General features: G+C 44.2%; 1 protein-coding gene across 3 annotated transcripts; it reads right to left on the minus strand.

Moving 5' to 3' along the window:
• Window positions 1-1,785: 1,785 nt before the first annotated feature.
• Window positions 1,786-18,252, minus strand: LOC119143037 (transmembrane 4 L6 family member 1-like). 3 transcript variants are annotated; one of them, XM_037376783.1, is made up of 6 exons: window positions 18,094-18,252; window positions 14,893-15,072; window positions 11,343-11,408; window positions 5,307-5,452; window positions 4,359-4,545; window positions 1,786-3,847 (listed from the first exon to the last, which is right to left on the minus strand). In XM_037376783.1, the coding sequence occupies exons 2-6, from the start codon at window positions 15,061-15,063 to the stop codon at window positions 3,827-3,829; spliced, it is 591 nt and encodes a 196-aa protein (XP_037232680.1). In that variant the 5' UTR covers window positions 15,064-15,072; window positions 18,094-18,252; the 3' UTR covers window positions 1,786-3,826. The 3 variants fall into 3 exon arrangements, with proteins under 3 accessions (XP_037232680.1, XP_037232679.1, XP_037232681.1); XM_037376782.1 differs by having other exon boundaries at window positions 18,104-18,251; XM_037376784.1 differs by lacking the exon at window positions 11,343-11,408 and having other exon boundaries at window positions 18,104-18,251.
• Between the last annotated feature and the right edge of the window lie 8,813 nt (window positions 18,253-27,065).

A 27,065-nucleotide genomic window follows, 5' to 3' on the forward strand; every position in this document is an offset into this window, starting at 1 on the left:
GGAAAGGGACAAGCCCATAGAGGTTGTGCTCTGTACAAAATTACATAAAGTTATCTGGGAATCTGGAAAGGTCTTTTTTTTTTTTTTTTCTTTTTTCTTTTTTCTTTTTTTTTTTTCTTAATTTTCTTTGGGATTTTTTTAAAGTTTGTTTGCAAAGAGGTGGTTGCCTGTGAGGAACTCGCTGGGAGGAGGGACACAGGGCTGTGGCACAGGGAGGTCTGCGGGGACCAGCCTCTCACTGGTTTGCTTTGCTCTTCGTGCCAAGAAAAACCGAGCACTGGGGCCTAAGGCATCTGAGCTATTTGCATCAAAATGATCTGACAGTTCCTGTTGAAATGAGATGGTAGGAACTAGTCTGTGGTTTCCAACCCAGGTATTTGAATCACGTCCTTGATGCCCTTGATGCCGGCAGCTGAAACACTGGGCCGTTGGTCTCTGAACATTTACAATTTTTCAGATGGTGTCCTTGGTCTAAAGTTTTATTCCTGTCCCAAGTCAATCCCAGAAACATTTTTTTCTCTTCCAACCAACACAGATTTGCATGTGGTTGATCTCCTGTATGTGTTCAAATGTAGAAGACAGAGGGAGAATTTGATTAGAAAGTAACATCCTTTTACTCCTTCTATAAAAGACTGTGTAGGATTGAACAGTGAGTAATATAATAAATCAATATTAATTTATTAATTAATATAATAACTATTTAAAATAATAAAAACATGTTATTATGCCTGTGTGAGTTTTTGACCATTAGTTATTTAAGAGTGAGAGATACAGAGAAGGCATTGATAGACAGGTAGGTAGGTAGATAGATAGATAGATAGAAAATTAATAGAGGTAAAAGATAGATATAGAAGAATATTATGAGTTTCTTAGTTTTCTTCATGTGTACAATACATTTCAGAGACAAAATGTTTCTTTTCCTTTGTTAGGAGAATTCCCTGAAATAATTCTTTCCATTTTGGAAAAGAAAACCCCAACTTTAAGTCTGCAGTAATCCCTGTTATGAAACACGGTATTTTATCTTCAGTCAAGCCAACTCTCTGTCCAAATAAAAATTATTAGTAGTATTACATAGTCATTTTCTTCTGAAGCCTTGCCCACCAGAAAAGCCTGGGTTTACAGGTGTCCCTGCAGTGCTCGGTGTGAGGAGCTGCCGCCGTTGCAACGTGCTGGAGGAGGGTCTGGTGACACTTCTGAAAAGTCAGGCTTTGACTCATGTAAAAGGTGATTCAGGGCATCCAAAAAACAATGAGGTGAAGTGATTTCACCTCATTTTAACCACCTTTATGTATCTTGACTAAATGAATTTTTAGCATCCTTGTGTTAGCAAGAGGCAGCTGTTTGCTTTGGCCACACACCTCTCTGTGTTGCTAGCCCCAGCTGAGGTACTTGGGTCACTAGACATCTGTGAGCAGCTCTCAGGTGTGACAGAGGACATGTGGGAGACCCTTGCCACCTGGTGTGGCATCTGGAGGTTGAGCGGGATGCTTTGCTGCACTTCAAATGGCACCAGATGCTCCTGTCTAGGGGGGACAAGTGGGTCTTGCCCATGGAGGCAATGCCTCCCACCTGCCTTAGACATCCCTTTCAGTGTGGTCTGGGGGAAGGCTGCCTCTCTCCATGGACCACGTAGCTTGATGCCTACCCCAGAAAAGACTCTTTTTTCGGCAGTTCAAGTTAGACAATTTAGAGTTAAATTTTCTGTGTTATTCCATGTCTCTTCCTACTGGAGCTAGTTTGAAGTCACAAGCCTTTTAGGTCACAGAAATCAAGCCAGAAAAGAACTTCAGAATAACAATATTTAATATTGACACAGATCAGTGAGGCCAGTGAGTGCCCAGCTGGCAGGACAGAGGGTGTGCCCCTAAGCACACAGACGACACTAAACATCCCCAGGGCAGGACAGCTTGGAACAAGCAGATGCCAGCAGTACAGCGCATGTATTTTTCGGTGCTGGAGGTGGTGTGTGCCAGCGGGTACCTCTCCCTCTCCCTGTGCTGGCACAGCCCGACCAGGCTTTATCGTAGAGATAAGACTCAGGGCAACAGAACTAAAGGATGAGGGTAGGGCTGATATTTAGGGACCGTGAGGAGCTCATAGAGCCCCTCTGCTGATGGAATCTCTCTCCACCTGACTACATGCTGATTATCCTTCTAGCTGCCTCCTTGACTCTTCCTGGTTGAATCAGCTTTATTTTGATCTCTGCTTTATATGGCAGCACTGCCCAGGCTTCACTGCTGACAGTGAACGTGAGCTTTTTAAGCCACCTGGCAGGTTTGGATGCACATAGCCATGACTGAAAACTGACAAGTCTTATGCTTTTTTTTAGAGAAGGTGCTTTTAAGCTTCATAGGTCAAATCTGCTTCTAGGGGTGAAGCTATGCTCCAACAAATTTTACATGTGCTCTGCATCTACTGCAACTGATATTTTCTTCCCCATTTTGTAAAAAGGGGACATTTATACAAAGCATGTTGTGTGCTGCATTTAGAGGACGGCGCAAACAGCAATGTGTGTCTGCAATAACTGTGTTCAAGTAACTTGCTCCTGTGCTACAATGCAGAAATATGAACAACTTTTGACTGAGAAACCATAAATGCCTCTCTTTGAAAAACAGACTCCAAGTGCTTTAAATATATTCAGAATTTTGTAACTGCATAGATGCATTCAGGATGGATAAAGATTGTATTACAGTTTGGCTGACTAGGGGAAGTCAGTGGCATGTCCAAGAATTAACCTTTGAGGAAGTCACTGAAATGATGGGATTTATGAAATTTGCCAGTCATGGACTTTAGCATCAAGGGCTTGATCTTGAGTGATGATGAAGAATTATGCAGTTCTTGGTTGGGACTACTGTTGCTGTAACACTAAGACTGATGCAATTTGTTGCCTTTCAGATTGTATCTCTTATTTATTAGTAAGTTGCACATAATTACTACCTGTATCAATGTAATATTTATTTTTACCAGTTAATTGCATTGTCCATGTGATCCATTCTAGAACAGCCCTACAGACCTGTGTGGAAAATGTAGTCTTGTGAGGGCAAAATTGGTGGTGAAGGTCTCCACCATTTTGTTAAAGCAGACAATTTTAAACTCTTGCTCCAAACCCTACCGTCTATGTCGACCAAATGCTCCTCCAGGGCTTCCACATCTTTCCGATTTCCTGAAAAACTGATTTAGAAGTGTGCTAGACTTTGTCAAACATGGCAGCAAGCAACTGCGCCGGCACAAGGGGATTTGGCTCCAGGGTGGCTGAAGGAGACTGAAAACCATGTGCTTCAGTTGACTCTGTTGTGTTGCAAACACCGCTTGATAGATTCTCTGCACATCTTAATTTATACCTGGGAGCGCCCAGTTTGCAGGTTAATAGGAGCAGACAGGTGAGCTCACAGTAGGTTTTATTGGAGGACAGGAGGTTATTTAAATCCAGCCAGGGAGTACCTGCTTCGTGCAGCTGATAAATGTATACATTAACAACAGTTCACTTTCCCATATACACAAGAGGGCAAGTGGTGAGCTTTTCTCTGGGGACTGTTGTGTTTCATGCACAAGTACAGCAGGCAGGACCAGACGGATCAATGTTTTTGCTAGTACCTGACATTTAGCAGGCATATTTAGAGAATTTTTAGAGAAAATTTGGAGTCTCAGATCTAAACGATCTAGCTGTTTTCCACCCTGACTTCTTTATGAAAAAAATCGTTTTGCCCCATGAAACTCCTGAATATTTTGGGTTTTGTTTATCATCCCCCCATAAATACAGCACAGTTCATTATCCTTGTTGTATGTGAATCAGCAGCTTGGGGCTTGTCCTGGCATTCCCTGTAGATCACATTCCAGAAATATTTGTCTGAAAGACAATGAATGAAAGATCATTAATTAATATTCCAGGGGGATATATCAGACTTACTGCAAGCATCTTGTACAAAAAAAATAAACAGTGAAAAGGAAGCAGTGAAGACAAATGAAAGCTGACAGAGGTATTCTTCCATTTTGTAAAATGACATTTTTACTACTGTTGACCAATTAAAAACACCTCTACTTCTCATCTCTCTCACTTACAGATGCTGAGATGCCATATGACCTTACTAAAAAGGCTTGTGGAATAGGAGACAGCCATGCAACTGAGTACATCAATACGTCACGCTGGTCCATTGTTTTGAAGTATCTGAGGACCAGGTTATCCCTGGCTACAATGAGGTGCAGAGAGACACAGTGTGCAAACGCATCTGCTCTGCCTCAGCTTCCCAGAGGAGCTCATGCAGGAGTTGTGCAGAACTGCTCATGTACAGTTACCAGTGCCTGAAAAATAAAAGCAGTAAGCACATAAAGCACTCTGGTATCTTTTACTGCATACCAACCTTTCTTTTCCTCATACATGTGCCACATATGAAGCCAATAAGTCCATTGATTACTTGAATAAAGCAAAGAATAGCTTCAATCACACCAATGGCCAGGAGAATAGAGAAGAGGATAATATTCCAAAGGATGATATTTTCAGGTTCTTTGCAAATGCTCCATGTTGTCTGGTTGAACAAGTAATTGTCTCTGTGATAGAGAAAAATAATTGGCGATGTGTTAGAAAATAAAAATTTGAGAATGCTTTCTGTGTTTTCTGGCATTACATTTTCTGAACTTGATTGCACAAAGTGAGTCTCAAATCCTGTTATAATTGTTAAAAGCTGGTAATTATCTTCAGAATTCCCTTTTCAGAGGTGCAATTGGTGACTAGGGAAGAGAGCCACATCTGTACTTTGTTGCATGCACAAGAATCTTCCTTTTGTTTTATGGCAGTGTTAATAACTAAAAGGAAGGGTCCATAGTGTTTTTAAAATGTGTCTCCATATTCTCCATTCCTGCTGTGGTATCTCAGCCCAGTCCATCCATTATCTCCGGCTCCGGCTTGAAGAGCATGGTTGCCAAGGTTAATAAAGATTCAGAGATTTTGGCTTTGCTTTTCAGAAGTAGGTAGACACAATTCATGATTTAACAGATTAATGTGGCATGTGTATCAAACATTTCCTTTTGACTTTGGTGGGAGTCACAGCTCAGCAGCCTTTTGAAAGCATGGTGCAACTTGCACAAGGGGCTGCTGACCAGCACAACAGAAGAAACTCTGGCAGTTTGCCCAAGGATTATTCCTTGGTGAAAGGGATGACCAGCTGGAACATGCCACTCAGAGAAATGTGAACTGAGGCTTAGGCAGGGTGACCTTCAGTTCACTTTGGAACAGTCCAGATTTGCTATAAAAAGATGTGGTGGTGGGATTAGGGAAAGCAAAGCTGGAGGAGCCTGTAAATCATACTCACTCCAGGGTGTCATTCCTGAAAGGGTAGAGGTATTCTCCATCACCTGTGTCACACAGAGGGCCCCCAATCAGCCCCAGCGAGGAGATGACCACACAATACACTCCTCCCAGGAATCCCAGCACAGCCAGAACCACTGACACCAGCATCTGAAAGGGAAAAGGCCTTCAAACATTGCACGCAGAGATGCTTGAATAACATGGAAAGCTTACTGGGAAAAAGCTAAATGGGAAGGAATTATCTTTATCTGTTTCTTACTATATGCTGAAACTCATAATAATAGAATGGTATTTGTGGGAATAAAGAATACTTGACTTTTTCTGACCGTTGCATCTATCCTAGGTGTTAAAGGATTTCAGACTGTATTTGCTTTTAGAACCCAGAGTTTTACTTATTCGGAGTTTTATACTTGATCCATCAACTATGAAAAATCTGTTGGGTCTTCTTTCAAAGAGCCAATATGAAGCCAGTATTGGCTTGATGTGGTCCATATATGTGTCTTGGCATTTCCAACTCTTCACCAAGACTGCTTTTCTCAGCCATTGTACCAACAGAAACTAGCAAGCAACTACCAAACCAGGTATGAAAGCAACAGAAGATGCAATGGTTGTTTTTGCTAATTGATGAAGAATGCAAAAGAGCCTTTCTTATTGCTGCTTTCCTTCATTTTGCAACAGCATGACATGTGGTTACCACTGCATGTGTTGAGAAATCTAATTGTCTAATTGTGCTGCGTGTGGCGGCAGCGAACCAGCAGTGATTTTGAATTCTGTGTAATGTAGTATACATCTTACTTTGGCCATTCCCACAGAAACAGAATCACAGAACAGCAGATTGGTCAGGGGTGGAAGGGACCTCTGGAGGTCATCTAGTCCAGCCCTTGCTAAAGCAGGGTCACCTGGAGCAGGTCTCACCCAAGCGGGTTCTGAATGTCTCCAGAGCAGGAGACCCCACAGCCTCTCTGGGCAGCCTGTGCCAGGGCTCTGTCACCCTCAGGGTAACAAAGATCTTCCTCATATTCAGGTGGAGCTCTCTGTGACACAGTTTGTGCCTGTTGCCCCTTGTCCTGTCGCTGGGCTCCACTGAAAAGAGCCTGGCCCTGTCCTCCTGACACTCGCCCTTAAGGTATTTGTAGACATTGAGAAGATCCCCCTTCAGTCTTATCTTCTCCAGGCTAAACAGGCACAGATGACACCTTTGCCCTGTTTTGGGGTAGCTTTCTTTCCATGGATAGGGTGTAGCTGGTTGCTGTTTGTGTATAGGAACAAGAATCTCAGGAGGGTGCTACAGGTGTTATATCTGGGACAGGCTTCCCACTAGTCTTGTTAAGAGTCACTGCTTGTGGTTGCTCACAATTCTGCCAAGAAGGAGAGAGAAAAGAAGCTCTGGAGCAGACTGAGAGAGCCAGGAGGAGACCTGGACTAGGGCCAAGGCAGCGAGACCGCCACGGGTTCAGGGCAGAGGCACGGCTGAGGAAGCACGTGGGAAACACTCCTACCCATGACTTGGGTGTGAAGCCAGGTACCTCAGGCCTCACATTTCCCTGATGCCAGCAAATACCAGTGAAACCTAGTAGCCCAGAAGGAAGGTAGAAACCTCCTAATGCCAGCTGCTGCGCAGAGTTCTGCACTACAGAGTCAAATAGAAATACCCACCATCCACGTTGGAGATTTGTGACATAGTCTTGAAAACTATTCACTATTTAAACGTGTTCAAGCTGGTGAATGCAGTTTCCAGCTTGCCAGCCGATGACATTACTGCTTTCTGTACAACCTTACATGCTGTTGGTGTGTGAATTGACTCATTTTGTGTGTTGTTTTGCCTCTAAAGCAATCCTTGAGTTAGAAATTGCTGGGATTTCTCATGAGGTTTATTTCATCATGTCTGATTCATAACTCTATCTTTTTTTGCAAAGCTGGATAACTCTTTTTGTCCTTATCTACTTATTGGCTGACTTACCTCTTAGAAGAGCTTCTTTGTCAGCAAAATGTAGGTAATTTAGTATATTGTCCTGGACCAAAGCAGCGCCTGGGTTGTAGCTGATGCACTGTCTCTCATAATAAGGTAACTAGGCATGCCTGGTGGTGAAGGTGAGTGACTGATAGATACTCTGCCTGAAACTCCTGCCCATGCTGAACCACTTTTCCCCACCTGTTTTCTCATTTACTTCAACTGTGCAATCTGCATCTTGGTTGAAGGATCTTAATTAGGCTAACAATTAGTTTTAGCACAACATAGTAGTACAGGGCATCCCAAAGATAATTATAATAGGGAAAGTAAAATGTTTTTTCCCTATTACGATGTTTTATGATAGTGGTTATTTCTAGTACTAGTAGTACTCATCAGTGCTACCTTTGATAACTATTCTCTGACACGTGATTTTCTCATTTGAAATCTGTTGGCTGTGTGACTAACTTCATCTCATCTATGTCCTTTACTGTGCACATGATCATATAGACAAAGACTTGTCACTGAAAGGGGATTCTGAAGTTGCTGCAGCTCTTAGATTGGCTCTCCTCATCATTTTCTAGACATGCAGTGACATTTCCTCATTATATTTACTGTTCTGGAGACTTTTCTAGAGGCTTGCCCTGTAATCTGTGGAAATCCAAGAATTTTATTAGCTAACTCTTCATCTCAACCTTTCAGTATTTTCCCTAGTTCTAATTCTTTTTCAAAAAAATTTTCCTCTAGTTTTGTGTCTTCATTTGCAACATGAGATCTAAGCTGGGATGCTTGAGTTTGTTGAAATGAATTTCCCGTGGTGTTGGCCTGTTCTCTACCTCTTGCAAAGGTTTTGCTGATAATTTTTGCTGATTTTCTTTTAATGTTTTCTTTACTTTATCCTTCACACAATTGGATTCTTTCTGGTTAGCTGATTAAGACTTTTAGCACTCTTTGAACACATTCTTTGAACATTTACATCAGCTGCTTTGGTGAAGTTACCATGTTCCTCCTGTCCCAGCTTGTGCTGCTCTTTATTGCACTGGTTCTTGTTTCATGCACATTTCATTCTTCTCTCTTTCTTTCTCTGGAGGGCTTTTTGGTGGGGGTTGTTTTTGGTTGGTTTTTTTTTTTGTTGAGTGTTTTGGTTTTTGGTTGGGTTTTTTTTTGGGGGGGAGGGGATTAATGTCCTGTCTGATTATCCAGATATCTTTGCTTCTCTAGGTTTGTTTGTCTAGAAAGCTGCTGTGGCTATTCTTGTCCTTCTAGTAACTCTTAAGGAAGGCTTAGAGGGAAATACTGCAGTATATTTGCTGATGCAATTACAGAAGCTGTATTTTTTTTGGGGGGAGGCTTTTTTCCTCATTGTGTAAGTGCAGTGGATGCTTTCAGGTGTGTACTTTCTAAGCTGCAAGACACAGAAGCTTTCTAAATCATTATTCCATAATACAAGGACAAGAAGCCATCTAGGTATGTTTGCAGACAACAATTTAAAATGGATTAATGAAAAAACTTACTCAATGCAGCAAGTAATCACTGTGAACTGGAGAAGTCAGTAATGTGAATAAAAAGGATGAGAAATATAATAATAATTATTACTGTGGTTGATATTTCAGCAGCATGTAAAGGCTTTGATGAAGTCCGAAACTATTAAACCAGAAATTGCACCAAATAGGATAGAGTCCCTATCCTGAGGAAAATGGTTGTGGTTCTGACTGAATAATAATTCTGGTAAGTATTAGTTCTTTAGCCTTTTTTTTCCCCTATGAAAAGCAATGCTGAGTATTCAGTGTAAACTACCATTTTATACTTAAGGTCCCCAAAGCAGAAAGGTGGCCAGACTAGCCTTTGGATTACAGAGGCTGCTGAGTAGCTCCAGTGTGGGCTATTTCCCTGCCAGTAGGTGGAAGCTGGTGGGCAAACCACCAAGAGCTGGGCACCCCATATCAGGTCCACCCAGACCTACCTCACAAGAAGCTCTGGCACCTTGGGATCTCCCTGCCATCATGTGTGTTTGAACTGGTCCCAGGGTTCCTCTGCTCTCATCTGCCTGCCGATTCTCACCGTACCCTCCTTGTGTATACAGCCCACATAGTCAGGGCATCGGAGCAACCCTGATGTGGGTGTTCTGTGCATTTCCTCCCAGTATCCCCAAAACAAAGTTTCCCTGAGGTTTCATCTCCTGAAGAAGCACATCCCTGGCCTTCAGGCCTCCCTGCAATGCTAACCTCTTTTTGCATGCTTGGAAATCACTCTTCCCCAGGAGCTGCGCAGGGGAAGCTGTTGTTTTTAATGCTATTCATAGCCACTTGCTCTTCGCTCGTGCCCCCATCTCATCTCTCGTTTGAGCCACATTCTGTTTAAAACATAAGGTGACTTGTAGAGCTTCACCCCTTTTCACCTCACCTCAAAGAGGTGAGCAATTCCCACAGTCCCAGAAGAGAGCATTTTCAAAGATATACTGTCCTCAGCAAGCCTGTTCTCTGGTTTGAGTACCTTCATCACTTGGCCATCAGCTAACTCTCTTTATACAAATATTGTAGCACATAATCCAACTACTTTCTTAACAATGTTTACTGTATTCCTCTGTAACAGCAAATAAGGAAAAGGAGAAACAGCTTGTAGGTAACCCATTAGTGATGGGAAGGTGCAGACAGGATACCTGGCATCCATGTGCTGCGGCTAGGAATGGCTCAGAGATCAAAAGAGTGGTGAAGGGGAAAAGAGGAGCATGGTGGGTTTGCAGATGCGGGCTGCTGGATGGCACTGCGCCACCCAGCACCAGTGGGCTGGGGGAGTGAACCCAGCCAGTCTGGGGAAGTTTGCCTCTTGTCTTTGTAATATTCAGCGGTGCTATGAAGGATGGAGAAGGGAGACCTGAAATACTACGTGAACTGAGCCCAGTTCAGCTGGAAGTCCCCTCATGACTTACCATGTTCAGCGCAGTGTGGAAACACCCACAGTACGGCTGCTTTTCACCACCACTTTCTACATCACTCAAAATCAGGAGAAGTAGCTGGCTCAGGCATGGCGTTCAGGGTGCCTAGGCTGACACCCCAGATCTGCAACTGGACTGCTTGACCATTGTTAGCATCTTCTCTGTGCCTGTGGTGTTTGGCAAGATCAATGGAATGACATGTCCCTTGGGAGGTACTTGCTGACATCTTAATTAAGAATGTTATTTTGGTATTATGAATAATGAGTTAACTGAAGTAAAACATCCTGAAGAGGTAATGGTCTTTTCATGGATCAAACTAAATGTTAATTGAAGAATACAGAAAAGACATTCTTTATTGTATGGAATCTCTTGTTCCAGGCTGCTTCTGGGAAGGCCAAAATAAACATTTCTAAATTCTTTCTACTAATGATGGCCACACAGAAGGCTGTGCCCAGGGCTTGAGGATTAATGGAGATGCCTGTATAACATGTTGCTCTATAATATTCTTAAATATCAAGGGAAAAAGCCTCTCTGGCATTTCTCTGGATGACAGACCCCAAACTGCATTTGTACCTTTCACGTGCATAACACTTAGGCAAATGTGTGCTCTGGGTCAAAGCATGAGGACCAGCCCCCGGGAATGCAGGCTTTTAGCACGGGCCTGCAAAGTAGGGGAATTACCTACACCTACAGAGGTAAGCAGGGATGAACCTGGGGAAAACCAAATTGCTGTGGAAGGGTATGGAAGAAATGGGACCAGGTGGAAGCAGAAGGAGGAACAGGCAGCTGTCTCAGTCTTTAGGACTGCCTTGAGCAGGAGAAAGCTGGAGCCATGCTTTACTTTGTGGGGTGAATTGAAGTATCTTTGTACCCCTCTGCCCTCAGTGTTGTGCTTAAATGCTCCAGCATCTGCCCTGCCTGACTATGATTTCCCTTGTATCAGTGGCTGCAATATCATAACATTCTTGTTGGCTAACTGAGCTCTCAGCCCCAGCCCAGGGATGCTGTAGATCAAGCTCCTCTCCTGCATTTCCCTGACATTGCAGTTGATGGTGGTGCGATGGTTTGTCATTGTACGTTTCCACCTGCTGAGCAGCCATTTAAGAGCTGTTTTGCAAACCCTATAGTGCCGTTTCAACACATAAATATCCACTTACCCCACACCTGTTAGCGCAACATCCTGCTCCGCCTGCTCCCAGCATCATGAATGCCGGCAAAATAACCTGCGAGAAAAGGACAAGCTGAATTGGCGTGTGGCACTTCTGCTGGAATGGGTTTTTAAGTCTAAAAGCTGGGGCATCGTGTTCCTCAAATGCAATCCACCTGCCTCTTCTCTATGAGTTACACCTGCTTAGGTTTTGGTACTTGCTGAAGAGTAACTCCGGAAGAAGCGGGATTACAGCTAGAGCTGACTTGCAAGTTTCTGGTACAGTAATTCTGATTGCTGAAGCTATACTGCTTCTCTTCAGCAGGGTTCTGTTGGTTTTTTTCAGGGACAAACGTGTCAGTTTTGAGAAAATTAAATTTTTGCTTGGAAAAGATGCATCACTAGAGTAAGAATTATGTCAGTTTAAATTTGCTGAGCATCCTGCTCTGGCTTACAATTGCGAAAGCAGTCTTTCCTGAAACACATCTGACGGGTTCCTTGTGCTAAGCTTCTGGAAAAACCTACAAAATGGCCTTCACTCCACAGGGAACTCCCAGCTCACATCAGCTTTCTCCATGGTAATTATCAGGTGGAGCTGGCCTGATACAATGAAGTCAGTAACCATCTGTGTCCCAGGATATAATGCCACCTTACAGAGGCACTCTGGAGATAGGAAAGGCTGTATTTAGCTTAGTAGCTAGAGGTCAAGAAAGCTTTTGTGGATCTAGCTGTGCAGTCAGAGCACTCCTGCTGCCTTGCTTCTGCCCACCACTGCTAGTGTAGGCATCTCAAAGAGCAACACAAGAAAATGAGTACTCGAGAATGTAGAAAAAGGTCCCTATAAAGTTAATGAAAGAAGGAGAACCCCCCAACCAAACACACAAAAGCCATAAAAGCTGTAAACCAGCCTGACCAGATGCTGGAGAGACATTGTCCCATGTTGGGCAGGAAGAGCAGAGTGTCCATGGTGAATGAAGCCTGGGCGATTTCTGCGTGTAGGTGAATATCTGTCAGACTGTGTAGGACAGTGTTATGGAACCTGCTTAGATTCGCAGCCCCCTAAATATTTTTCAAAGGATTTGCTCTCCAGGCTTTTAATGCACACCCCAGAGGCAGCCTCCAGCACCCACAGTGGTTCTGGACCACAGCTGGAGGCCTGCAGGTGTAAAGCATTGAGGTTAAAAAGATGTTCCTCTTCCTGGAAAGAAGTCAGCTCTTAAATAATCACAGGTGGTCCTCAAGGCAGCCTCAGCCCCAGGGTGCCACCGGCTGGCACTCAGGAGAGCCAATACCTCTGCTGATCAAATCAAGACTCCCTTTCCTCCAGAGCTGTTTTTCTTCTTTGGCGGTTTCCCATCTAACAAGTGGCAAACAGCTTTGTGTCATCTATTAGTCTGGCTCAGAATGAAGGGCTTGATTGGCAGCTTTCTTTTTTTTGCAGTGCCTGATTATAAAAACCTGCTTTTTGACAAGGGAATGAGAATTTACTAGATCTGGCTGTTGTCAGTAAAATGAGAGCTGCTCGTGAGCTATGGCTCAGTCAGGCATGTCCCAGCATTGTATGTGGGCTTTCCATCAGGAAAGATATTATTATGACACATGGAGCCAGCCTTCCTCCCTTTACACCCCAAACTTTTGAAATAAGGAAATGGAGAGGTTTTCATGTCATACAGATTTCCATTAGAGAAGCAGCAGAGGAGGAGGAAGAGTTGGGGCTGGCTGCTCAGCCCAAGAGTGCACTGATGATCTAGGTATCCATCTACAGATAGTTCCCAGGTGGAAGCAGTTTTTCCAGCTTACAGGGCTAGGCCAGGCTGTTAAGAATTTTCCCTCATGTTCCTGGCTCTGGAGGCTGTGTCCTGGTTACAGGGAGACTCTCCAAGATCGGGTGATCTGTTGGCATGACTTTCCTGAGTTTCCTCTGGGGAGAAGCTGGGTGCATGGGGGAACACTTCGCAGCCTGGTCTGTCCTCACTGTGGAGGACCAGGCACCAGTCATGGGTCATTCTGCCCCTTGCTTAGCTCCCTAGGAGGCCCAGAAGCCAGTCTTCATTTTTCCATGCTTCCAGCACCTGGAAAATGGAGCTGATGATAATGCTTTCTTTCCCCTTCTCTTCACCTTTGGGCATTTGTCATGCTGTTTTCTGGAAAACACGTACACCCAACAGGATTGTTTGTGGATCAATAATTACTCCTAAAGCTGTGTTTTGAAGGTCAGTGCAAATTTTTCCTCCCCTCTCACTTGCTGTTCTCATTTCTGATGTATGCAGTGCCGGCCACAGGCAAGCCTGTGTGGAAGCCTTTAAAGAATGCACGTTTTCAATGAGCCTGTGACTCTCTCATGCCTAACATCTGCCTTTCCTTTCATTGAACGCCAATGACTCCTGGGCTTGCAGTGATACAAATTTTCCACAGGTCTCTCATGTAGTTCCACTTCTTCCTTTAGGCTTCCTTCCACAAACCCATGCTTACGTTCAAGCTCAGTGTGAGTAATAGGCCCAAGTGTTAGCTGGAAGACAAAGCAGGCAAGCTGCTGGTGGAGACCAATTTATTCAACGACGTTATACCATGTTTCTGCTTTGGGAAGTATGAGTCTAAACCACATCCATTGTAGTTTTTCCAGAGACTTAAGTGGTAGCTGCATCATAGCTGGACTGTGAATGAGATTTGCTTTTTTCTAAGTTAATTATTCTTAAATTTCATTTTTTGGATGTACAGGTATCCAGCTCTGTGCCAGTTTACCATCTGTCTAGGCTGCACAACAGCCAGTACTTGTCATATCCATATTACTCCCCTGGCTTTTTATCTGCACTCGGGTGGATAACTGCTAGAGCATAAATGAAGCAGGCTTTCTAACGTACTGGAAAAATCAGTGTTCACACACATGTTCCCTTTCAGTTATGAGTATTCACATAAAAGCAATCTTTCCTGAATGGTGGAATGGAGAACTGGTTATAGAAGAGCACACACAAACCAGATCAAACCCAAGAGGAGGTAGGTGGGGGTGTGGGAACACAGGGGACTTTTGGGATTTAAGCCATTTGCAGCTCCACATTCATTCAGTGTTGGCTGGATCTCTAACAAACACCTACTGAAACATGTTTCAGTTTTGCCCTTAATGTTTTTTGTGGATGACATGAGCATAAAATCAGTCAGAGGAGTAATGAGGGGGTGCAGACAGTTGTGAAAACTTACCACCTCCAGCTGAGCTTAGGACCTCAGCTTTGCTTTGACTCATGGAGGATGAAACACCCATGTCACCCTTCTCCACAGTGAGAAGTCAATCCTGTTGCTTCCTCCTGACTTGGGGTCCTGATATCTATTTCAGGAATAACTTGTATTCCTGTGATTAGGGACTTTTCCCAGTCTTGAGTGCAGTTTCTCAGTCCCTTACCCAGCTTCCCAGTTAAGCTGCTCACATGTTTATGCAAAACACATTTTATGACTTTTTTTGTCAACAGAGGTTTTCTTAGCCCTGAATTAAAACAGAACGAAACCGAACAAAAAACCCCAAAACAAAACAAACCCCGTAAGAAAACACAGCAACATTTCTCTCTTACCAGTATGCCAGCTCCCAGAATGCCATGGAAAAACCAGACCAGGTCAGTTATCTCGCTGAGCTGCAGAACTCGTCCGTTGGGGAAGTACAGGAGGATGTTGGAGACTATGGCACACGCTGCCAGTGGGAACAGGGTGATCCCGATGCACTTCGAACACTTTCCCGTGCACATGGTAGCTCTCTGTTGAGGAAAGACGCAGGGAGTTTTGGGTTACTGCAGCACAGGAGGCATGGGATTTCAGCAGTTTTCTTCTTTAGTGAAAAAAAGAATGAGTTTTGAAGCAAGAGATGTTCCAGTTAAGATTTACACGGGTAATCCTGTTCTAAAGAGCCTGTTCCCTTCAGAGACTTTAATTAAAATGAAATTATTAAAAACTGGATTGTTTAGCTGAATTTATTTAAAATTGCCAGGACTAAATATGTGTTGGTATGAGATGAATGGGAAGTTTCGTTTTAGTTGTTAATGGACAAGTATCTGTCCATCGGGAACATCAGTAACAAAGCCACGGCCACACAAACCGATACCCTGGCTGGCAGACTTCATGGTGGGGCTAAGGCCCTGGGTGGAAGGGGAGGTGGATGCACCAGATTGTCTGGGACCACTGTCTTGGGAAGCTGATTTGAAATCTCCTGCACTGATGGTCTAGAAGAGCAGGAAATGATTGCCAGGAATTTCATAGAAGTGTCCAAACCTGCCTTGCAACTGAGGCAGATGAGGGAGCCTCACCGGAGCCCCTATTAACTGCACTTTCTCTATTTCAATCAAAAATACACTGTCAGCAAGAGCTGGACAAACTTTCATTACGGTTTACTGTGACGTGCTTATTCTACAGGTAAGGGTAGACAAGACTGTGGGTTATGGGGCTGTTTGGTACCCACCTTAAAATATCTGAAAGACTAGAACCATGTCTAATCCTGTGGCTCTTTGCTAAGGGCAGGTCACAAAGCCATCCCATCTCTTTTTCAGAGATCTGCCGCAACATGCAAAACAGCAGCTTAATATTTCACAGCAGTCAGGTTCTTTTAAAACCAAAGAATTATCTTTTAAAACCAGTCAACATAAATGAAGCACTTGTTGAAAGGGATCTCTACAAGTCTCCAGCCTGACCTGCTGCTGAAAGCTGAAAGGACTACCACCAACACTAGGTCACTGTGTCAGCCGTGGCTTTGTGTAGCTGAGCTTTGAAAACCCCCAAGGATGGAGCTACCACCACTTCTCTGGGTGACCTGTTCCAGGGCTGCCCCAGCCTCTTAGTGAAAAAGTCTCCTCATGGCCAACTTGAATGTCCCAAGCTGTAAACAGGGCTGTTGGTCCTTGTTACATCCTCTCCCACTACTCCATCACCTCTGTCACTCCCTTTCAAGTTGTGGGCTGCTATTAGATCCTTCTTCACCAAAGTGAACAGCCTCAGCTCATACTGCACCCACGCTGCGATCTATAGCCAAAGAGAAAAGGCTGATCAGTACAAAAGTGGATCCACAGATATTTTTCCATGTCAGGTTGGACATCTTAGACTACTGAGTCAGAGATCATTGAACTTTCACACTGCCATTAACTTTATGGCACAAATCAATCACAACTTCTTCATGATGTTTTGTTGTAGCTTTACTCCAGCTCAAGGCTTTCAAATGCATAAAAATAGGAAATATCAATCTGCAGGTTTCTGTCCTCAGAGAAAGCTGATAGTTTGTGACAAAGATGGCTTTGCTGTCCTGTGAGCAAGTTATAAAATGCAAGAGAAGGAAGAGAATCTGGACACTCACCATTTCAGTACACACACCCGTGTTACACACGCACACACAGCCATGCACGCATGCATGCCTACACTTGCTACATGCAAATAGTTTTTGTAATAACTGAGGCAGTAAACAGTGAAATGTCCCTTAATTTAGTCATGTGTGTTGGCTAATCCTGCAAGTTTTGTGACAGAAGTTGGTGTTGAGAAGGTATTAAATGGGCTAGGAGTACAGAAATCCATCAAGGCTGGGTTCCCAAGCAAAGAAGCCCAGGTGAAAGACAGCATGAAGATATCTGAGAAAGCCAGGGCCAGGCTGAAACTGATTTCATTGACAGAATGAAGACAGTGGAGAGAAGAGGTAAGGCATGAAGACAGACCATTGTCCTAAGACCTCTGTAGCTGAGAGGGAAAACAGAAAGACTTTATGGGATGCTGTACGTTGCTGTGAGGTAGCTGAGACTGCCAGAGACTTCTTCTGACTTTGCATTTCTATAGCAAAAAATTTGCATTGTTCTTTGCTGCTACAAGTTTAGTAAGAGCACTGTGCTTATACACTTTTTCTTCTGAGCACTTTACGACTACGTTACGCTTTTTAACCCAGCTTTAAAACAAGTTAACTGGCATTTAACTATTCCAGAAGGCAACATTTTTAACAGAGATGCTTCTTGGTTTACAGTCATTAACTGGTTTTTATATAGCGCTCAAAATTGGGCAGAGCATTTTGCAAGCCTCTGGAAAAAGCCCCAGCTCAAAGAGATAAAAATCTAAGCAGACTGACAATGTAAATGAAAGATGAAGCAGGTAGGGATTGAAGGGAAATTGAAAGAATATTGGATATTTTACCCGTCTTTCTCTCAAATACCCAAAGCATTTGTTATTTTTTTACACTGATTTTTGCCTGTCTCCTTCCCCATCTCATTCCAGCTTTTGTTTTTCCATGTGTTTGCCCAACCTCCCCTACTTCCCTTCCCCGGAGAGAAGCAAGCAAGCACAGGCACATCCTGGCCTCCTTCTATAAAAGCTAAGTCTTATAGGCAAGTTATAAATTCTCTTCTGCATCTTTCGTACATAGCCAGAGGGCCCAGTTCTCACCCAGTGCGGAGCAACACGATGCAGCTTTGGTTGGAAGAACAGGGGTTTACAGCCCATTCTCTCTGACCTATCTCAATACCACTTCAAACTGCAAGGAGAGCTTCCCTAAACTTCAATCACCAAACCTAGAGAGAGCCTCTACCACCAAAATCAATGCCGCTTTGCTCCTGTGTACATCAGAGGATCTGACCATGTTATTACTGCTTAAAAAAACACTGCATTGCCAGAAGCACTTAAAACGCTTTATTAATTCAGCAAACAAAAGCACTTTCTACAGCTTTGTTAAGCAGGGCAGCTAGAGCAAGCTTCTAATATTTAACAAGGGTTTTAGAAAGTTTTGCTTTTTAACGCTGAGGGAAGTGTGGAAATACCTTTGCTTACCTTCTGCACGGGGCTAAGATGGCCTCCAGGCTCCAGAGTTCCCCACAGCCGGCTTCAGGCTTTCCAGCTCCTGTCTCCTGGAGTGTGGCGGTCTGAGGGAGGCACAGGGATGTTTTCGGGTGACAGCCTTTCTTAAACAAATAGCTGTTTCTCTCTGGAGAATGAGGAAATACCCCAAGTTATCCCTGGTTGGCCAGCATGAGGTTGGCGTGTCACCCAGTGTTATTGATTACTTTAAGGCAGTATTCCAGTGGTCAATGCCTCGCCCCCCCGGGACACGCAGATGGGAGCAGTGGAGACCTTTTTACTGCTGGAACCATTTCAGTCGTGCACAGTTTGGCAGAAAAGGAAAGGCAGGAGATGGCAGGGGTGCAAGGCCGCAAAGAAGAGCAACAGGTGTGTGGCAGAAAATGTGGTTGAAGCATGAGGTGGTGGCACAGCAAAATCTGGCCATTGGTGTGACCTTGCCTTCTGCATAGTGGGATGCAGCTGTTAAAATCTGGCACTGACTTTGCTCCAAAGTGGGATGCTGGAAGAGCTGGGTGAGGAGAATGGGAATGGGAAGGGAAGGAAAGAAAAGAAAATTCCCAGTGAGACAGGGGAAAAGAGAGGGAGAAGGGCAGAAAGGCTGGAGAGGAGGGAGAGGTATGACCAAGGGAGAAAGCAAGGAAAGGAAAACACAGTTCCAAGGAGGAAAGAGTGGGAATATGGAAGGGGAACTGAAAATTTGCTTTGGCAGAGGAGAAGAGAAAGGTAGAAGGGACACTGGAGATGGGCCAAGAAATGAAAACCACAATGAAGCATGTGAAGGAACATGAAAAATAAACCAGGAGAAGTCTCATACTGACCAATAAGGGACTTTTTTTGGTAGAAAATATGTTAGTAATAAATGTTAATATATGTCCAAACACTAAAGTGTATAAAAATATACATTACTTGGTAGGTTAGATTTGGCCCCAGTCATGCTGGGGATATGCTCAGATCCCTCTCTTCAACCTAAAACATCTCCCCTCTGGCAGGCACCTCTGTTGCCTTTTTCTCAACATCCAGATGGAAGAATGACTTGATCACAAAAACATTAATGAAAAGGGCACGTAAGTGAAAGCAAAGATGCAAAATACTCCACTCTCTGCCCTGCCATCTCTCATCTTCATTCCTTGATCTCACTACAAAAGATTGGCTGTGTAGGGTGGAATTCATGTCACATTGGGTGTCCATGAGGTAGATGTCACCTTAGACTGCATTTATTCCTACTGAGAGAAAGAGACACTTTTAAGGAGAAAAATCACAAGATCTGTTTTAGGAATTACTGTGGGGTTACAGTAAATCATTAATGGTGAAAGAATCTCAACACTTGTTCAGATCTAGACATTGGCATCTGCAGTCAGATGGATTGCATCCATGGAGGACTACCAGCATAGCAGGATGGCTGCAAAAGCACAGGGGCAAAGCCAGGGAGCTCAGTCCCCAGGCTGCATATTTTACATCCAAGGATGCAGGGAAGGTTGTCTCCATCAGTGATGCACAGCCAGAGAAAATCTTTAAAAAGCCCATAGAGTGATCTCAGGCTAAGAACCTTTGTCATACAGATGGCAAAAAGCAGGGAAGCTGAGCTGAACCCTCTGAACCCAACACCCCAACTTTCAACTGACATCAGTGGCAACAGCATTTCACCATGTTTTTTTGTGGTGGTGCTTCAATCCTAAGCCAAAGGAACAAAATAAGTCTCAGACAGTCATCAGACAGCATCAAGGCACTAGACCTAATGACATCTAAAGCATTTAAATAATTTAGTTTAGAATGACTGAAAACCATCAGCAACTTGCACTGACAGCTGAGGCATCTGGGGGCTGTGGGGATCTGCCAGCTTATACAGAGAGTTAAGAAGCAAATAAGGAAACTTCATAGTGATACATAAGGTGAACCCTCTGCCTAAATCTTGTATCCTGGTTGCTTGGAGTTTTTGTAGACTCATACTCTATAATATCTCTAAGGTACCTTTCCTATCCTCACATAACTAACACTCTCATTTGGGCTCAGCATCCTTGATTATGATTCTACTCATAGCTCTCCAGGGTGATGTGCAAGGCTCACCTCTGTAGTTTCTCATCTGTATCGTGTCCCCAGAACTATACGCTGTTTTAGTGACCTTTTAAAGTTTTTTCTCTTCAACTTCCAAAGCCTACCATACTTCATCTATCACTTATAATTTAGTGTCTAGGCTTGATACCTAGACTTGATTGTGTCTCTTAATTTCAAACACCTGTCAGTGCCATTCTCCACTGGGTGCTTAATAGTTTTTCAAGCAAGTGCATCATGAGCAGAACCGATATTATATTAGTTTTGTGCTTTTCCATTTACCTACAGTAAACTGTCGTCTTTTGTTCTACTACATAGATTTAAAATTGTTTGGGACTAGTTCAGTGTTTTCATCTATGTTTGTACAACACTTTGCGCTCAGGGGCTCAGCCAAAGACAAGCACTTTGTCTCTCATAAAATACTGGTAAGCTGTATTAAACACAACTCTCTTACTGCTTCAAGAATATCTTTAGATTTGCTCATTACTGAGTACGATCTATATTCAGTCTTTGATAAGATCTGAACTAAATACTGCTCATTATGAGGTACAGAAGGAGTACCAGGAAGAGCACAATAGAAGTCTGTATTAACACCAGAGAGCCTGATTCCTACCTATTTTTCTGAAATGATAGAGTCATCCTAAAGAAATTAAAAAAACAAGCTCTAAAACACTTAGAAAAAATGAGTTTTGTCTGTGAAGTTTAGTGACCAAGCTGAGCGTATATGGTTGTGTACATCTGTTTTTCCCCCTGCAATATTGACTTTGAAGGCAATGAAAGCATTTTGTGTTCCACTGATCGATGCCTCCTGATTATATTGACTTACTGTACATCAGCTCTGGTCCTCCTTTTATTTCTATCCTTTTAGCCATAATCTCTTTATTAGTTCTGCAGTTACAGTTACACGTAGTAGCATGGGTACTGAGAGAGGAAATGGAAATATGTGAAAAATCCTGTTCATCACTCTGCAAATGAAAACCATTCCAGCCCCGAGTGGTGTAATGTGTGTTAGAAACTGAAGAATTACAGCCCCATGCAGGATTTTGAAGGGCATATCCGACTGCCCGCTTACTCTATTAATAGCCCTGCCCCATTTGGAGTGCAGCTGCAGCGTGCTAACAAGAAAATGCCCTTTTTGCTGTTGATACACTGTGTAAAAAGGAGCCAGGCAGCTGCTCTCATTTATGCACCTTAAGTGGTTCCTCTGAAGACAAAGCATTATTCCAAGTACACAGTGACATTCCACTCAATTTAATTTATTCCACTTTGGCACCATGACACAAATTACCTCTTGCTGCTGTTTCCTTTGACACTTTGGTCTTAATGTTTTCTTGAACTGAGGGAAAGGAAGACTGATTTTCCTGAGGAAGAATCAGGAAGCAAACTGCTGTTAAGAGGCTTTTTCTGAGATGGGCGGGCTGTGAGAAGGTTCATGAGCTTGGGCGTTGTAGGTAACCTGCCCTGGAGCCCCAGCTAGCTCTCCCTGCTCTGGCAGCAGGTACCCAGGCTAACATGCCTGCCTGTATCCAAGAGTGTGCAGATGCACTGTTAAGGTAGAAACAGCACAGTGGAAATGGCAGTACCAGCATTATTCAGGTTTTCCTTTGCCCAGAGCATCCCAGACCCACGTAACCCCAGCCAACAAATAGCCGATGGCACAGCAAGAGCACAGAGGAAGATGAGGAGCAACTCAGTGCAGAAAGACTCAAGTCTTGAATCAGATCAGAGAAAGCCATAAAAAAAATCACATGGTATAATTAAGTGGTGCAGGTTATGGTGCTTATATTAAGAATATAAATGAGTCTGAAGAGATGGAGTGGAAGTTGTTCTGCACCAAGTTTGAAATAGGTTCTCCACACTGTTTGGGAGTGTATTGACTGCATGGAGCTGTCACACACAGGCTGTCCTAACACACAGCATGTGCTGGACGTGCACTTCACAGCGACAACAGCTTAAATGTCACATGAGCAGATCTCTCCTCTTCCATTTTACCTATTTTTCAATATTTTCCCCACCTTCCTTCTCCCTTATCTCTCCTTTTTATGCATAGCCCCCTTTCCTACATACTTAGACTCTCTCCTCCCTGACATGACATTGTGCTGAGCATAAGGTTCCCCCTCTGATGACAACACACAGAGCATTGCCTCTGGGGACACTAGTGCCACTACCAAGACAACAGCCCTTTGGGAATAAATCCCGTGGTTATCAGTGGCTTTGTGAGCCCAGGGCACCCCAGGGCTGCACCACCAATGCCCTGCAGAAGCACCTTCTGGGAGGAGGGCGAATGACGCTGAAACAACACCCGGCAAGCTCTGCCCATCCAGCAAAGTATTACCCACTGCTTGCTAGTGTGTATGTATGTTCACCTGATTTATCACAAAGCTTTATTTAATTACCTGAGCGTTTTTTTCCCAGCACAGCACTGTGCCAGTCCCACTGTTTTCTAAAATGGCAATGAACCATGACCTGTGGCCAAGGGTTGTTTGTGCTCTTAACACAGAACAACACTGTCACTATCCAATATTAAAATAATTAGAGGTTTGTGCTTTCATTTCGCTGGTTTCATGCAACACTTCTTTCTGGTTTTGGCTGAAAAGCATTTCTCATCCCTGTGTTTTGTCACTGGGGTTTGTCCAAGTAAGTGCTCAGGGTGCAGGTGAGTTAGGAGCTAAAAGCAGTACCCACTGGAAAATGTGCCCCCTATTTACCTGACCAAATGGGAGAAATGTTACTTCTTCTGGTGATCCTTCTCCCCCCTTCCTAACTTGCTCTGAACTGCCCTGGGTGTCTCAGGAAGCCTTCAGTAATGAAGAATAAATATTGGGAACATATTGAAGAAACATGTTTCTTTGTCAAAAAATGCGCATTGCATTTCTTAGAGCTGTTTGACATTGTCAGGAGGGAAGGTTTCTGTAGTCCAGGGTGGTGGTTTTGGACAGACTAAGAGACACATGGCTTGGTCGGGTAACCTGTGAGAGATTAAAAACTCCTGTGCGAGGCTGAGGCACCTGGAGCAGCAACTCCCCCCAGAATGAAAGAGGAGGGCAACAGCCGAGAGGTTAGAAGTGATCGTTAAGTGTTTTGTTAATGCAAGGGGGACTGTCCTCTCGTTAACCATCCCTATCTGGTCTTGTGCCAAATGCAAAATAAAAGGAAAATCAATACTAGTGGTGTGTGCGTAGCTGTGATGTTTCAAACATGTACATGAGGCTGGGTTTGTAGTCAGAATTACTGCTTGTAGTAAAAGTACTTACTACTTACTTTGCTTGTACCAGAGAAACTGTTGTATGTGGAAAAATTGAGTAAGCCTTTGGAAGTACAGCTGGTCTTCAGATCCTGAGATTTGTTTGTTGTGTGTTTGTTGCTGGTGCTGCTTGGTTGAAGAAAGGACAATCCATCCCCCTGCTGACCCTGGAGTTGTTAGTTTGGGCCCACTGTGGCACAGAATAGTATTTGAAATCTCCACATATTTTATGTAGCACAAGGGCCCAAGGCAATAACGGCAATATTTCCCAAAGTGGGAAGTGCCTTTGGACATTTCTTAGCACTGCCTGGGTTTCTGAAAGGGATTCTCTGCTTGCACAGACAACTACATCGCAAAATTTTCCCAGAAATGGAGCAATCTCCATCTTTGAACTCTTTATATTTTCTGCTCCTATGTCCTCTGGAAGGCAGTTTCAAGGCTTTTTTGAAGGTGAGGGAATGTTGAGGAAGGTGGGCTGCAGGCATTTTTGGTTGTTGTCTAAAATTAGGTACCAAAAGGAGACATAATTAAAGGCCCTTTCTGAACAGGTGTGAACTGTCTTTCTCCATCTTTGGAGATGTAGCATCTCCATCCTTGGAAATATCCAAAAGCCATCCGGGCATAGTCCTGGGCAGCCTTCTCCAGGTGGGCTTGCTTGAGCAGGGGGGTTGGACCAGATGACCTCTGGAGGTCACTGCCAATCTCAGCCACTCCACGATTGTGTGGCTCTGTGAAGGACAATGATGTGTCAGAGAGGACTAGCAGCACGGTGCTGGTATGGCTCAGGGCAGCTGCACTGCCCTTTGTACCGAGCACCATGGGCACGCTGGCAGTGGTAGCACTGTGCTGCCATGGGGTTTGCTCCCTGTAGCAGAGCCGGCTGGAGCCTGCAGCTCCTCCACTGCTGGCATGAGGAAAGCATGAAAAAGCTGACTTAAAAAGATGAACAAACCGTCCAGTATATGCTTCTGTCATTCCTTGGTGGTGTAATCCATTCTTTATGTTAGGGTGTGGGCCTAAATTGAGCTAAGGGCAGGACATGCATTAACTCTGCGATGCCCGCAGGTCTCTGGAGGCTGGGGAGAAAGGCAAGAAGCAAGGGAGGTGTTAAAAGGGAAGATAGTTGGTGGAGACAGGCTCACAAAAGAGCTAGGTGAGAGATGAACCCAAACACATTAAAGGAATAAAAATCTGGAGGGTGTCCTCTGTTAGGCACATCCCACCCTGTACAGCGCTGGGGCTTCCAGCCTGCGTCTTGCCCACAGGGAGGCAAAGAAACCCAATGTCTGTGACCATTAGAGGGAGCTTGGTGAGAGCCCAAGCATGGAATGCAGACCTGGAAAGCTGAAGCAGTGCATGGAGGAAAGCTGGTTCAGCGTTTTAAATCTACTTTTGATATCCTTAAGGTGCTTGTATTGTTGTGTACGGCTGTTATGTGACAAGGATGCACTTCCCTATGCCCTGCCAGAAACATTGCTGCCTTTTCCTTGTGCAGGAATTGCTTTTTGAAAGAGGCTGGGATTCTTTTAAGAGTAGTTTAATGGTTTTATAATAGTGCATGTCTGGTGGTAGCTTGCAGCAGGCATCCTCATCCCATGACATTCAAACTCACCAAAAAAATGCAGCTGATGTCCCAAGCCTGTTCCCCAGCTAATATTAAATGAACTGGGTGTTTTTACTTGGGAAAAAGCAAACAAGAAAACCATTTGGATTTAGACAGTAGTAACAAGAAGGTTCAGAGGTTGCTGGATTCACCCAGGATGTTGCAGATCCAGCTACAACCTCTTTCCACTGATGGGCTGAAACTGTCCTTGAAGGGGGTGAGGGATGCAGATGTTCAACTGCTGGGCTAGCCTGGTACTCCCTGGCCCAGGATCTGCCTCTGAGACCCTTCACACTCTGAAGGAAACGTGGAATGGCTCAGATTAGCGTATCTCACCCCAGAGCATCCCAGTCCCGCTACACTGCTGGCCTCGGTCATGCTTCCCACCCCTTCTGCTGAGCCAGTGCCAGCCCTTTCACAGCCACGCGTGAGAGGTTTCAGCATCTGGCTGGGAGCCACTTGGCTTTTTTACTCCTCTATCCATCTGCCTGTCTAGTCAGGCATTAGATAAAGGAACAAATTACTGTGGAGCATCTCATCACTGCATGTAAACTCCTCTGTGGTATGCACCCAGCCCCTGGCACCCTGGGGAGAATAGAAACTAATTGTGTGAGGTTCACTGGGAGCCTGGGAGGGAAGGGGGATGAGCTGCCACCAAGCCCATGCTCATCTCCTTCCTGCTGAGCAGCTGATCAACAGCAACCTGTTACCATCAGGAATTTGTTTTACATACCCAAATACTTCAACTTGTTCTTTGAGAATTTTGACTTTTTTTTAATGAGGGAAATATTTTCAGTCCTCGTGGCTGCAAAGAAAAAGTTCAAAGCTTGATCTGCTCAAAAGTCAGCAGCCAAATAAGGAGAATTAGCATTTACTCTCTTTTGTAAAATACTTTTCCTTTTTTGAGAGCCCGGCTTGCAATTTTTAAATACCACAGAATAGTGATCTTGTTCTTTTTGGCTAACAGAGCACTTTTAAAAAGCAGTTGTTGCAAAAAAACCCCAACAAAACCACAAAACAAACTAACACCTAAAACCCTGTGTGCAGTAAGTCACTACACGCATTGCTCTTCTTTGGGTTTGCGCTCCTTTCCTCACTTTTTGTCTGGTTTATCTGGCTGGTAAGATTATGTGTACTGCAGGGCGGGGAGGGTCCCTGTCTGCGTATTTGCACTGTGTCTTGCCACTTGTAAAGGAAGCAAGTAATCATCACCCTTGCTGCTTTCGTGTCTACTTGCACAATAGAAATAATTAATAGTAATAGCAATGCTTTGCCTATCTGCGGCTCCTTTCATCTGAAGACCTCTAAATGCTTGACAAGCATAAACTAAATTAGCTTCCAAATACCTGGAGATGGAGTCAAATATAATGATCCCCACTTTGCAGATGAGCACACATGAGGAGAAGCAAAGGCTAACTGAGTGCTTACAGTTAGTCAGCTGAAACCATGATTCCTCCATTAGGGGAGGTTGCTCAGCACTTCTGAGGGTCAGGCAGTTTTCTCAGGTGCCCAAAGGTGGGGTTCGATGTCCACTTTTTACTTCCAAAACATACAGACTGTGGACCTATGTGATCTGCCCCAAGCCCTGTAGGAGCCGGAGGACGCATTTCAGGCACTGTAATTCAAGAAGTCTCCCGTTCAGACTGCTGACCTGGCCTGGGAAAGGAGGAAGCTCTGCTGACACCATGTCGGCATCACTGTGAGCAGGCAAAGCCAGAGTGATTCTGTCTGAGTTGGTCCTCATTTCAGATACATAAGTGGACTCCGGTGAAGAAACACTCCAGCTCAGACCCAGGCGTGGTGCAGCCACATTTGCATCATGCTGCCTTTCACTTCGTAACCCTTTTGGAGAGGGATCTGCACCTGAGTTGGCAAATTTGCTCTGTCTTGTATGCAAAATGTGGGCTTGCAATGCTGCAACCCTGCCACAGTGTTCACAAGCCCTTACTTGCAGAGAAAGACGCCAAGGGCCCTGATCCAGCTCTGAGGTCTTAAACCACAGTTATCTTGTCTGCTGCACATCTCTGTTAAACCAA

This window comes from Falco rusticolus, chromosome 2 (assembly GCF_015220075.1).
Source record: "Falco rusticolus isolate bFalRus1 chromosome 2, bFalRus1.pri, whole genome shotgun sequence".
In the NCBI taxonomy this organism is placed as follows: Eukaryota; Metazoa; Chordata; class Aves; order Falconiformes; family Falconidae; genus Falco; species Falco rusticolus.